Source organism: Gossypium arboreum, chromosome 9, assembly GCF_025698485.1.
Source record: "Gossypium arboreum isolate Shixiya-1 chromosome 9, ASM2569848v2, whole genome shotgun sequence".
NCBI classification, from domain to species: Eukaryota; Viridiplantae; Streptophyta; class Magnoliopsida; order Malvales; family Malvaceae; genus Gossypium; species Gossypium arboreum.
This window is the reverse complement of record NC_069078.1, coordinates 16844065-16858733: the sequence shown is the minus strand read 5'-3', so window position 1 is coordinate 16858733 and position 14669 is coordinate 16844065. Positions and strand designations below refer to the sequence as shown.

Genomic DNA, 14669 nt, shown 5'->3' with positions numbered 1-14669 from the left:
GCCAAATGCCATTTCCATGGCATAACAAGGATTTGAACCATGGCTAACATGCACATCAAGTTAGCAACCAAAACATGCATGAAACTCCTAACACAACCTCATACATACCTTAATCTTGATGCAAATTTAGCCAAATCTCCTTCTAGATCTCTTCTAAACCAAGCATGAAGCAAAAATCCTATCTCCTCCCTTAGTATTTTCGGCCAAAAGGAAAGAACAAGGATGAACAATTTTTTCTTGTTTTTCTTTCACTTGCACAAGCAATGGGGAAAGGATGAGCTATTTTTTTTGATTTTTTTTGTTTCTCATCCAACATCATTAATTATTTTATCATTTAATTCATCATGCATTAACAAAACACGTTTCAACATGTTTTCTTTGCCCATAAACCATGTCATGGCGGCCACTAGCTTGTTTTGGGGAAATTTGACATGCAAGTCCATAGTTTTGCATGCATGCTTTAATTAGTCATCACACATTTCCCTATCGTACTTTCAAAGTTCACTACTAAGTCCCTTCTAGTGAAATTCACCTTTATAACACTAAATCAATCATCAAAAATGTCACACATGAGCACACACATATTATAGGCATCAAAATAAATTTTAAATTATTTTTATGCCTCAGTTTTGTGGTCCCGAAACCACATCCCGACTAGGGTCAATTTTGGGCTGTCACAGTGACACCCCAAACCTGGCCTAGAAGTCTAGACAGAATTTGGAATGCTACATTGATCATCGAAGTGATTGTGAGAAAATCTTATAAAACCAATCAACCTTAATTCCATTTCCGAAAACATTAATATCAAAGTATTTAAAACTAGGATAATAAGTAGGTATGTCTTAAAACAGTTTAAATCTTTTAAACAAATTTTGTACCACAATATTAAAATCCTTACATTCCAAACTGAATATCAAATTTAAACTGAAACACAACTTATAATTTAGTTCCCTTTTAGACTGCCTGAGTCCTCTGCCTACTGAGTCCAGCATCCAAATTCCGAAGTGTACTTGAAAGGGGAAACAGAAGAGGGGGTGAGCTACTCGAGCTTAGTGTGAGATCATAACTATCTAACTACAGAGACAGAAACAGATACCAATACAGTAATCTATGAACAGTTCAACAGAGGAACATACTTACAGAACGTCTAAAACAAGTGCAGACCATATGTAACTTTACAGTCGTATGGCTCTGACAAACACAATAACAATAATACCCAATAGTCACAAACTTGGCCTAAGCCCTTTCCAAAATCAAAATCAGAATCAGTTTGGGCCTTAGCCCATCACACAAGGTTTCCTTAGGCACGAGTGCCTTTCAGTCGAATAGTACAATCAGACTTTTCAGTCAATCAGACAGTCAAATATTTCAGTCACAGAATTGCACAGAAGCATATGAGTGTAAAATGAGTTATAAAATAACCCACCCATCCAGCCAACACACCAACTCCGTCCAACCCTATACATCCTATGGGGATTTAATCAACCCACGCATCCCTGCACTCCTAGTAGGACCTCGAAAAGCCCATCCAACCTTATACTCCAAAGGATGTCATCCCGGGTTTCCCGGAAACGATGATCATCTGCATTGTCCTTGACCCTCAGGGAATTAGGACCACCCACGACCCTTTGGGTATTAGGGCTATCAGTAAGCCGTACAGTGCCATGCAAAGAACCGCAGTATAGGCATGCAGTATGAACTGCCAAATCAGATATATTACGCAGCAAAGCTAGCATATAAGCTGTATTGTGCAATACGGTAAACCGCGGTACAGACGTGCAGTATAACTGCTAAATCAGATAATAGGACATAGCGTAGCTAACGTACATACGGTACAGTGTCTAGGCGGTAAACCGCTATAACGTTATCAGTAATGTCCATGACTCTCAGGGTATTGGGACCGCCCACGACCCTCTGGGTATTAGGGCTATCTGTATGCAGATAAACTGCCAAATCGTTAATCTCCATTCTCTTCAACATCCAACCCAAAAGCTTTGTATGCAGATGTATGTATGTAGATGTATGTATGCGGATGCACCAACTCAGAATACCAGTTCCAGACATTTAGATCAGAAGCAACCATTCACACCCAGTCAGACAGTACAGAATCAAACAAGTGCACACTCATAACTCGAATTCAGTATCAAGCTCATCACACAACCAACCGCAAATGACACACATATCAAGTCCAGATCAGAGTCATAATTACCCTCAGTAAAACTCAGTCGAGGGTTGGAACACACAGAGTCACATTTGCACGTACATTTGGCCTAAACCAATGCTTGGCGAGATAGGGTCATACGTCCGTGTGCTCCGGCTGTGTGGAGCACTCCAGGCCGTATAGGGGTCCAAACGCTAGTGTGAAGGGTAGCACACGGCCGTGTGACAGAGACACACACCCTTATGGTGTAGAGGCACGACTATGTGATCAGGCCGTGTAAGACACTGTCCAATTTTCCCAAAATCAAGTGCAGAGCAGACATGGCCCTGTAAGGGTCTCACACGTCTGTGTGGCCACCCGAAAACGGCCATGTGCTCCACAGCACACGCCCGTGTGGAAACCCTTATTCCCAATTAGTCACATGGCCGTGTGACCCCAAATCTCAAATCCCTAATTCCCAAACTCACACCCCCATGTGGATCAAAGGACACGGCTGTGTGATTTCTGACAAAAACCCCCAGCAGGCCATATGGCCGTGTGGCACCAAAATTAGCTGGAACCTTAAATCCCAAATCCACACGGCCGTGTGCCACGGCACACGTCCACCCCAAATCAGTCCCAAAACCGTCATTTGAGCCGCCGTAACAGTCCCTAACCTTTGCCTTATCAAAGTACATTAGAAAGTGATGATTTCTTATCACTTTCATTGACTAACAACCAAAAATCAATGGTTAGCCTACAATAAAAAAAAAAAACCAAACATAACTTTCCAAAGAAAAGTAAAACAGTGTAGTAACAGTTTGAATCCCACACTTGTTTGCGATCGAAGAAGACGACAGAGGCACAAAATTCTTGAATCCACAAAGTAATCGTTTGAGAAAAATTTAGAAAACAAAATAAGTGGAAAAACAAAGAACAGAGAAGGGAAAAAGAAAGAACGTGAAACGACCCCAAAAAGTAAAAATAAAAAAATACCCCAATAAAATAAAATATAATAATAACGAAAATGTAAAATAATAACTACACAAACAAAATAACAACATTTCTCCAAAATGCTCAAAGTAAGACTCGAACCCAGAACCTCCAACACACTAACACTCCACTTAACCACTAGACCAGCAGGTCCATTCTTGCCACTACGGTGCATAACTAAACATATATGTGCACCCTTTCCTGTGACCCTAATTGCTGAACCCCAAAACTTCTACCCCAAAATTCGGGGTGTTACATGTAGGGGACATACGGCCTAACCACACGCCCATGTACCAGGCCGTGTGTCACACACAGTCTAGGCACACGCCTGTGTGTCTTCCCGTGTGGACAAAATAAAGCCATTTCTAGCTTCATTTCTCACCCAAAATTTTACCATTATCTTGCACCAAAACTTACATCCAAATGCCAACCAATCCAAGCATTGATTTTAAACAAATTTCTAACATCTAATATAATATAACATATCATCCATACATATTTAAATTCTTACATTTGTTTAACCTAAACATTGAACATCATTTGGACATTTATATTTAACACATAAGTGTTTATCATGACATTATGCTTTATAAGTACCAAAACATATCATTACTAGTCATTCCAATGGCTAGGTTACAAACATCATTTTCAAGTCACTAATGGCCAAGTATCCTATACATGCCATTATCAAAATGATTTTTACTATATATACCAAAAATAAGCTAGTAGATAGTGTGATGATGCTCCAACTGATCTCCAACCTTTGCGAGCTTCCGAGCACTATAAAATAGGGAAAATAAAACTAAATAAGCATTACATGCTTAGTAAGTTCGTATAACAAAATCGAAACTTACTAATTTACATTTATTAATATTAAGTATTCAATAACATGCCTTTTCATCAATTTGGCAAATTTACCTATACACATACACTCAATCAAACAAGTTAGTTATATAAATGTTCACATAAGCGCCAAGTAAGCATAGATGATCTCATCATACTATATTCTTTCAAGACATCATTTATTTCATCTCATAATTCTCATATCATGTCAAGTATTTTTATCCGTTAAATCATTGAAATTCCGATGGATATTCAAACAGTACACTCAAGGGGTACAATTTAATAACCTGCCAATTCATATTCAGGGGTACCCATTAGGGCACTTAATTGGAAAGCACACTCTCGAGCCGCATAACATATAACAGGATTACCAGTCCAGGCTAAATCCTTTTTGTAATATATGCTCAGAAGAGCTCAATTAGGATTATCAGTCCAGGCTAAATCCTAATTGTAACATATGCTCGAGAGAGATTATATCAGGATTACCAGTCCAGGCTAAACCCTGTTAGCAACAATGCAGGACCTCATTCAGTAGGGAAATTTCGTTTATCCATCGAAATCCAATATTCAAACGAAATTTAACCCTTTTCAAACAATCTCAAGCATGTAACCATTTCTTATGTTATAACATTCAAATTAACTCACATAAATATAAAACACATTCCATACAACACAACATTCAATTTATCATATTTATAAGCTCAATAAAGTTACACGAACTTACCCCGACACTTGTTCGCGTATATAGCTCTACTAATCCGAAACTTTCTCTTTTCCTCGATCTAGCTTCGAATTTGTGTTATCCGGATCTATATAAATGAATTTATTCATCAATTTATCAATTTCACATTCAAGTGGGATCAATTTACATCCTAGGAAAAATTACCATTTTGCCCCTAACTTTTCCATAAATTCCAATTTCATCTCTAGCTCGAAAAATGAAATTTATGCAATTTACTCCCTATTCCAAGCCTAACCAAAATTTCACTATAAAATTTACAGCACGTACATTCTATAAAATTTGGAATTTTTCTTCAATTTTCACAGCTTTACATTTTAGTCCTTAAATCATGTTTTCATCAAATATCACTTTGTAAAAGTTATTTATCTATCAACAATCTTTCATTTTCTACCATAAATTTTAAATTTTTAGAATATTCATCCATGAAATAATTTCCATACTTTGATAACTTTTCAAATTGATCCCCCCAAATAGATAGATTAAGCTATCCCAGTTTCAAAAATATCAAAATTACTAAAAACGAGACAAGAAAACTTACCCAATTAAGCCAAGAAAGTTTCTTCTCTCTCTCCTAGGATTTCCATGTATTTTGGGGATGAAGATGAAATAAAATAATATGATATTTCTTTTATCATCTTTTAATTAATTTAATTAATTTAATTTCCAATTTAGTCCTTGAACTTTTTCTAAATTTCCATGGATGAGTCACCAAAAAATACCTACATACTTTTCTTTAATGGTCTAATTACCATATAAGGACCTCAAGTTTTGAATTCCATAACTATTTAATCCTTCTAGCTACTAGAATTCAACTTTTGCATTTTATGCAATTTGGTCCTTCCCGTAATTAAACACATAATCAGTAAAATTTTCTTATCAAAATTTTCACATGAAATTTCTAACATAAAATGAACCATGTAATAAAATTAAAATAAATTTTATTTTCGGCTTGGATTTGTAGTCCCGTAACTATTGTTCCGATTTCTCTGAAATTGAGCTGTTACAGGTACAATTGATACCAAATGGTAAGTTTTAGTAAATGATTTACATGTTGTGTATTAATGCAATTAGACATAAAACTTAGTTGATTACTTGGTTACATGGATTACATGGTTAAACATGTTTATATTTGTCATTTGAGGTGCCTAAGGGCATATTGGTTGTATGTGAATATACTACATGTTTAAGGATTGATTTTACTTGTTTTGGATACCATAATATGGCTTGTTTATATGCACAATGTTAACTGTATGTACATGCCTTGTTGGGTGAGAAAAATCGCTTGTAAAATAACCTATTTTCGTCCACACGGGCAGAAACACGGGTGTGTGTGTCAACCGTGTCTGACACACGACTAGCTGACACAACTGTGTGTCCCCTGTAGCTTGTAAAGGTTTGCAAGTCAGTATGTTCACATGGCCTAGCACGCGGGCGTGTCTCTTGACTGTATGAGTTATACGGCTTAGCCACACGGCCGTGTGACCTCTGTAGTGTTGAAAATTTTAAATGTTTCTGAAAAATTTTCTAAGTTTTTGATTTAGTCCTGATTTGTTTCTAATGCGTAATTTGGGGCCTTGAGGGCTCGTATAATGGACAATATGTATGATTTTTTATTGGTTTTTGACATGAATGCTATATGATATGAAATGTTTGCATTTTCTGTCTGTTTGATTTGTAAACTCTGGTAATACTTTGTATCCCTATTCCGGTGACGGATTCAGGTTAGAGGTGTTACACTTTGTGCATTGATAACATTGTCAATGTGCCGAGATTGATTTAAAAAATCTTGACAACTTTTCTCAGCATTATTATGTAGAGAGCATGGATCTTGGCCAAAATGATTCAAGAAAACACAGATTTTTCCATCTATAACTATTTTCCAATTATTAAAACCTTTAACAATGAATGCATCCATTCCATGATGAACAATCTATTTTGAGAAAAGATAGCATGAGAAACAATATGTTACATCTATAGTAGGGGAATACTCCAACCAAGGAAATTTGCAAAACCAAGAAGACTGAAATCTTCGGGGATGCTTGTCACCAGAGAGTGGGTACTCAGACAAATGTATTTGATATGACTCCATTTCTAAATATGCTCGAATGGTTTCATCTCATTGATTAACAGGGTATTCCTATATTTGATGACGCAATCCCTGACCCCACTCGAGATTATTAATATCAAAAGAAAGATTTGGATGATATTCATTTTCAAGTCTTGGACATTTAGACGGGTAGACTAGCATCACAAGTATCATTACTTTTCCTCTTACAAAAAGTATCAATTGTCTTTACCTTCAATCGACCTTTAATTTTATAAAATTATAAAAAAATAAAATAGTTGTAACATCCATTTCGTTTCATTTCCATTTTCATATCATTCTCATTTCAATTTCATTTCATATTCAAATCATAAATTGCATAATATAAAATTTTTACTTTTAATCAAACATACTCATGCTTGTGCTTGTTCAACCATTCAAATCATAATATTCAAATTCAACTTAAAATAAAAATTTACTAATTTTATAATTGAAATCATATTTCAATTGGAAACATAATATTTTAAATACTAATTAAATCATTCAAAAATCATAAAAATAAAATTAATATAGTTAGATATAGTAAATCAACTACTAATGACCAGCTTGTATATACATGATTTGTCAAGTTGACCACTTAACTTTCCTGATCCGAAATTCACATAACTTTCGACTCGGTTAACTATTTTTTATTCAGTTTTCACTAGAATGCTCACTACTTGACAAGCTATCATTTGACATAAGTTTAAGCAAAGTGATCAACGTTTTCTTCCTCCTCTTCACTTTGGCCGAAACTTACTATAACATTATTTAGCTATTTAATTTCATTTTTACACTTCTAACAAGTTAGAAACCGTCTCCTAATCATTTTCCATCCAAAAACATACACATTTCACTTAATTTTATAAGCTTCCATTAATATCCTTTAATGGCAACTTTTAATACGCTTGATAAAAAAAAAAACTATCGGTATATATATGTAAAACAAGCTTCAAATCTTCAAAATCTCTGAAAAGTTTGAAGAAAAACATATCTTATAATTAAAATTTGGAGAAAAAATGATGAAGAATTTTTTTTCTTTTCTTGCTAGGCACCAATATGAAGAAGAAAGATGATAAAAGTCTCTTCATCTTTTTTTTTCTTTTTATATATATTATTATATTGATTATAAAATATTAATATTTTAAGTAAAATATTAAATAAGCATTAATTTTATTATTTAACAAAAATATCATTCAAAAGTCATCATGAGTAATTTAGCTTCTTCAAGAAGATTTTCTCTTTATTTTTATCAAGAATAAATTTTTAATATTATTTTTAATGCTATAAAAATATCAAAGGGCTTACTTATATTTTTAGGAGACTATAATATATATAAACAAAGGGGAAAATTACAAAAATCTTAAACCTTAAGGGGCCTATTTATATTTTTAGGAGGGTCATAGAATATTTACAAAGGACTAAATTGAAAAAAAATTTAAACATGCCCCTTTGGCCCTTTACATGGCTCCGCCCCTAAGTAGCTTACCCTAGCTTAATTGTTAAATTTCGTTTTACTCGCTAATCTGATTCCCGATCATGCTAGTCTTGATTTGGACTACTTGCTTACGAATATGATGGTTGACAATGGTACTTGGAACCTTGATTTGTTTCGGCTCTATGCCTGAGACTGTCATTCAAAAGATTATTAGGATACCTCCACCTCATTTGGTAGCAAGAGTTGACAGGATTATATTAGGAGGAACCAGGACCGGTTCCTTCTTTGTTAAAAGTGCACATGGCAAAATCCAGGAAGGTTCTTGGAAAAAGAAGTAAGATATCTGGAAGATCCCTTGGAAGTTCAAAGGCCCCTAAAGAGTTAGATTTTTTATCTGGCTAGTGCTCAAGCAAAAATTACTCACCAACACAGAAAAAGTCCGTCGAGGCTTGGGTCATAGTTCAGCATGTGGAGTTTGTGGTCACACTTTAGAAGATGTGTTGCATGTCATAAGAGATTTTAATCTAATTTTCTTTATTTTTAGTATCGTACGTATTTCATGTGTTATTATCATTACTTAGTTTCAAGGCTAATATTTCATTATTTATTGTATGCTATTTTTAAATACACATTTGTGTTTTATATTTATGGTTTCTTCACGCATACGTATGTGATAGAATTTCTATTAAAATAAACTTTAATCAAGTAATAAATTAAAGGCTTTACTAATGCAATTGGTTCGAGTTCAAATCCTCCACATACATATTTTTATTGATTTTTTAAAAATAAAAATATTAAATTACCCTCGAATAATATAATTTATTTTAATTACGAAAGTATATTTCTGAAATTTCTTAAGCGAGTAAGTGATCTTGTTAAAGGTGACACCAATTCAATAAGACGCATAATAAATTGGTTGATTAGTAAATTTAAAATTTTTCTAAACTAATCGGCACAATATGTTTTATTGATTTTTGTTAAAATGAAAAAGGCTAAAATACTTTTGAATAATTTAACTTAATTAAATCACAAAACAGTATTTTCATAATTTTACTAATCGAGTTGGTGATCCGATTGAGAGTGACACCAACCCAATAAAACACTTAAAATAGCATAGATTTATTAGTTATTTTCAAACTATATATTTCATTATTTATTGTATGTTATTTTAGACACACATTTGTATTTTAAATTTATAATAATAATAATAATAATAAACAACGCGGGAGATATTGTAGAGTTAAAAAGTGTGAGGAATTAATTAACTTTTCTAAAATAAAGAAAATCTTGATTAAGGATAGAGATTAAAAATGTTAGAATCCGATATTTATTGAATGCAATGATTAAATCTTAACAAATTTGGTCATTCAAGTTCATCAAATAAAAGGTTAATTGCAGCATTCAAATTATGATTCAAGTTCATCAATCAGGGGATAGTGTAATTAACCCTAAAGGGAAACTATCATAGCAGGAATTGTCTAAAATCAACTGCATAGATTTGGTAGTCATAATGTTTTACGACTTCACTGCAAGTTCGCGGATCAGAGCATTTAAAGGCAACAAGATAACGAAGTAAAATGATCTGGAACTCATCTACGGACTTTTCTCCCCATCATCCTACCCAATACCTTCTACATGTACTTTGGAATGTTACATATTCAAGCAACCGGTTCCATATGATACCTGGTTAGTTGGAACTTGGCCAACAATGGTGGATTAGTCATCAGTGCCAAAGTAACGATCCCCAAACTCACCCATCCCTGGTATAACACGGAATTCCTCATTTAGTGCAACATCAATCTCTGAAGTGACGATTTTCAAGGATGGGAACCGTTTGCAAACACAATGGATTCCTTCAGGCGCCTGAGGAAAAGAAAATTAGGTTTGGGATCAATACGTAGAAAGGATTGCAAAGTAGTAGTTGCATCCAAATTTCGCAGTCAACAACGTTAAAAACTTACAGAGATGAGGTTCAGGAATATAATGTGAGATTCCGGAACTCCTTTCTGTATCAGTAGTTCAATGGCCTGGTTCGCAGAATTCCCTACAAGAAAAAGTTGAATAATTCTCCACTTAATCTGATTCATTAACCAGAAAAAATTCAAGACAACCTTCTTTTCCTTGGTCTTTCTTGCAATTCAATGACAACATCAGGAATGAAAAATGGTGCATAAAGTAGCTTCTAAAAGAGGAACAAGCTTACCTGTACCAAGAACCGGATCCAGAAGGAGGACATGTCGTTCGGAAATATCCTTGGGAAGCTTCTCATAGATAAGCTGAAATGTTTTCAAGAAAGCATATTAATGGCTAAGATTGATTTATATGCAGTACCTAACCGCATAAAGATCCAAAGAACATTTCTGACCTGTTTCCCATCATCTCCATCACGGTGAATCAGAATTTTGCCAATTTTTATTCCTTTGCAACATGCACGTAATGCATTTTCCATGCTTTCACCACTGTAATTAAAAAAAAAAAAAAAAAAGGAGAAAAACTTGTTAGTAAATGCAGAATAAAAACAACTGAGCTAAGATTCATCATTATTTTATCATACCTAATAGTAGATCGCCCAATACCCCCCATTTTGACTAAACAAGGTCCGCTGTAAAATAACAAAAACTAACCAAATCAATACCTGATTGAAAGCTCACCTTCTAATAATGGAAACACCACACAACTTTTTGCAAAAATCAACCCCAGTATATATCGATGCTGGAAAGAAATATCAGCCAGTTTCAAACGTAAGCAAATATTAACTGTTTCAATGATGAGACATCTTAAGATGAACAAAAATTCACCATTTTCTTTTCAGACGTCTCTCAATTGCAAATAATCAGAAAGGAGAACTGGGAGTTTCCTTACCTGTTGGCGTTATTACTTGCTTCTCGGTGAAAGGCAAATGTCCAAGACCATGCTCCACCACCTAAATCAAATGCAACAAAATCAGTTATATTTCGCATTCGAAAAACACTCACAATAAAAAAAAAAAAAACACAGTTCATATATAAGTTATAATAGAAGGTACCAGACGAATAAGCCGATCTGAATAGAAGACAAAATCATGCTTAGAAATATCCCTGTCTCTAATCAAAGTATGCATTCCTCTAATCTGCACAATAAGTCTTAAATATGAAATAATTAAAGTTAAAAATAAAGGACCATACACTTCAAGTATAAAAGTGCCATCATTTTTGCCAATCATGAAGCTCTAACTACAATAAGTGTGGCAAATTTCTCTCACCATGGAACACTGATGATTTACCAGAACATTTTAGGGTAAATGGCACATGAAAGAGCTGCACATGAATATAGCACAGAGGAACAGTTCTATGCTTGCTAGCAGCGAGCAATGCTGATACCATAAATGTGTTACTCTACGAGATCAAACAAGTTATAAAAGAAATAGGATAGAGATAAAGCATGAGATATACCTGAAATGTTGACTGGATGACATACACATTGGGATATATTTTGCAGAGGTCATGCTCACCAAGCTTAGTGCGGATATGTTGCACAATCAAATCAATCGCAACATGATTATCACCTCCTCGGGGGATGATGACATCAGCATATTTCTTTGATGGCAGAACAAAATCATCAAATGCAGGCTTGACAAACTTCGCGTACTGCATAAATAACAAAACATTGCAATGTAATTACTGAAATGTTGAAATACTTAAATGTGAGGCACATTGTTCGAAAAGCTTTCCATAAGTGTCTTAGTGGGACATATGAGAATGAGGGTGTATCCTGTTCCAAAAGCCTGTTATTCTTCCAGATATTCACTCCAATGTCCGACTACAACTGGTACACACACATACACCATGACACCAACTACTGACAAGTAAAATTAAACAAGCTGCATATCACGGAAAGTATAAATTCCACCCGAAGATTTGTGCTTGTTCAGGAATAATTTCAGGTATTAAATTACAAAGAAAAATATGGTATACATAGGCTTACTTGTTCAAGAACAGAGTTTACATCCCTACCCCTCTCAACTGTATCTCGTCTTATTCTACGAGCAAGCCTCACATCAGCATCTATAATAAATTGCCAAATAAAACCGAGAACTGTAAGAACCCATGAAAGCAAGAAAGAAGAAACATGGTCACAGGGAAAAAAGAACAGATGCACCATTCATCAAGCAAAGAAACAGACGTACACACGTTCAACTAGGTGAGGAGATAATGTTCTTAGAGTAATTTTTTGGTGACAATCCTAGGGATCTACGAACCCAAATTTAAAACTTCCATGAATTGATTGGGTCCACTTTTGGAAAAAAAAACCATTGCTAAACCAACGTTCCTCTTCTATTGGCTGGCAGGCCACTGGCTATTAACAATTTAAAACAGTTCGTGGACAACAATTACTCAATTAATACACAAGTTGACTTTAAGCGCAGTTTTATACACTAGTTTCCATACCAGCTCAGTTATCAACCAGATTTTTCTTGACGAACATTTAAATTTAATCCAGTTTCTACACTTTCTTACTTTTCTTTTCTTTTCTTTTTCTTTTCTTTTTTTCTTTTTTCCTTTTGGAGTGGTTGACAATGGTTATGGGTTGTTTAACCTCAATAACTATGCATGTTAATAAATCTTAAGTAAAGAAAACGAATCTAGCATCTTCACTAAATCATACGAATAAACATTTCTTTGGCGATCATTTTGGGATGCTGTGACAATAAGTATCTTCGTAAAAGAGGTCAAACCTGTATCAACAAAAATCTTCATATTCATAAGGTTCCTGACACGCTGGTCATGGAAAACAAGAATTCCTTCCAAAATTATGACATCAGAAGCATTAACCTGAAAATAGATTAAACACCATGCAAATCCAGATAAGCAGCCAACTTATTGAATTATCACCTACATATTTGGATATTTTGCAATGCTACGAAGAATTTAATAACTAAAAGTCTAAAAGGAGAAAGAAAAGTAAAATGCAAGTGCAAGCAAGCATTTCATCTAAAGTAGAAACAAACATCCAAAACAACTATTCCAAGTTCCTAATTGAGTAGTACAATTAGCTTGCTCCTGTATCATTAAACATGGTTTAACGAGGAACAAACTAACTACCTGTCGGAAACTATCCGAAGACCGACGATGTTGCTTAAAATCATAGATCGGGACCTGAACAGATTGCCCACTTTTAAGCTTCTCAACACATTCCAGAAGCTGCTCAGTATCAAAAGCATCTACACAAGCAAAATAACAAATGAAGCACAGTCAAGAAAATACCATCTAATATAACAAAAGGCATCAAATTCAGCAAACAAGATCCAACTAGTTTACCAGGGTGATCAAAATTATACTCGTGCACGCGTTTTAACTCTTCAGTATTTAAACCACGATAAAACGAATCCTACATCATAAGAAAAAAAGAAGAAAGAAAATATAAACTAACAGTGTAATAAAATACAGTTCATAATCAAATAAATTAACTTGAATTTGAACCTGATTGACAAGTACAACGCGGTGATCGTGGAGCTGTTGGATGATCATGTCACAGACTGTCGTTTTACCTGAAGCTGTACCTCCAGAAACACCTGCTTAATCACTCAAGGAATAAATAGAGATCAAAATTTACCATTTTTTTTATAAATAAATAATAAAAGAAGGCTTCTCTTTTTATTTAATTTTAAGAAATAAAAGCCAAATTAGAGACAAGCAGTAGCTATTCAGATTTCAGTTGGTTATCGGAAAACGATTAGTTTGTTTTAAAGAGAAGAGTGAAGTGGGGGAAGGGAATACCGATGACGAAGGGCTGACGAGGAGCGTTGGCGTCGGCGAAAAAGGACGAAGAGGAAGAGGCGGAGGTCGGACTACGGAGGCCGGAGAAGTGAGGCCCCGATGCCTTCTCCATAATGTAGTCTATGGAATTCGTCTCCTCCGGCATTGCTGAGATTTTTTCTCTTTTATTTTTTTAAAATTCGAAACTTTAAAAAAGAAGAGTTGAAATTTCAACACAACAGAGACTGTATATATAGATATGGATGTAATTTTATGTGAGGAGGCTGCGATTCATTTCCCTCTCGCTCAAAAAGCTTGAATTTTTTAACGACTTTAAATGTTTTTTTAATATATATATATATATATATTAAAAGACGAGAGGAAACTTATTTTATGTGTAAATTATTATTTTACTTGGGTTTGGTTTGGTTTGTAGTATAGATAATGTAGCGGAAAGAATCAGATTATTCACAGGAATATGCTTGCGTGTAGGTACGCCTATTTTGTTGTTTTGAGATCATCTTCTTCCTTGGTTCTACTCGATTTGGTATATTTTGTATGGGATAAAGCAGTACTTAGGCATTGAATTTGCTAAACTTTTTCATCCCTATTAATTTTGGAATTTGATATATATTTTTAATTTAGTTCTTAAATTTGGATTCCACTAAAGTGTAATAATATGGCACTTTATTAAA

The 14669-nt window shown here is 34.4% G+C and overlaps 1 protein-coding gene across 1 annotated transcript; it reads right to left on the bottom strand.

The window, feature by feature from the left end:
* Positions 1-9611: 9611 nt before the first annotated feature.
* LOC108454176 (uridine/cytidine kinase UKL1, chloroplastic) lies at positions 9612-14402 on the bottom strand. Its single transcript, XM_017752537.2, has 14 exons — positions 13996-14402; positions 13699-13790; positions 13537-13606; positions 13321-13439; positions 12954-13050; positions 12203-12282; positions 11671-11865; positions 11265-11348; positions 11102-11162; positions 10891-10951; positions 10605-10698; positions 10443-10515; positions 10201-10283; positions 9612-10102 (listed from the first exon to the last, which is right to left on the bottom strand). Exons 1-14 carry the CDS (start codon positions 14138-14140, stop codon positions 9956-9958), a joined length of 1401 nt encoding a protein of 466 aa, XP_017608026.1. The 5' UTR covers positions 14141-14402; the 3' UTR covers positions 9612-9955.
* Positions 14403-14669: the final 267 nt, after the last annotated feature.

What these genes read in the sequence shown, in the direction of transcription:
- LOC108454176 (XM_017752537.2), bottom strand. Translation starts at nt 14,140, where the DNA reads ATGCCGGAGGAGACGAATTCCATAGACTACATTATGGAGAAGGCATCG. An exon ending in GCAAGTAATAACGCCAACAG is followed by an intron (nt 10,952 to 11,101) that starts GTAAGGAAACTC and finishes ATTTCTTTCCAG; the next exon opens with CATCGATATATACTGGGGTT. An exon ending in GGATCCGGTTCTTGGTACAG is followed by an intron (nt 10,284 to 10,442) that starts GTAAGCTTGTTC and finishes TTTTTCTTGTAG; the next exon opens with GGAATTCTGCGAACCAGGCC.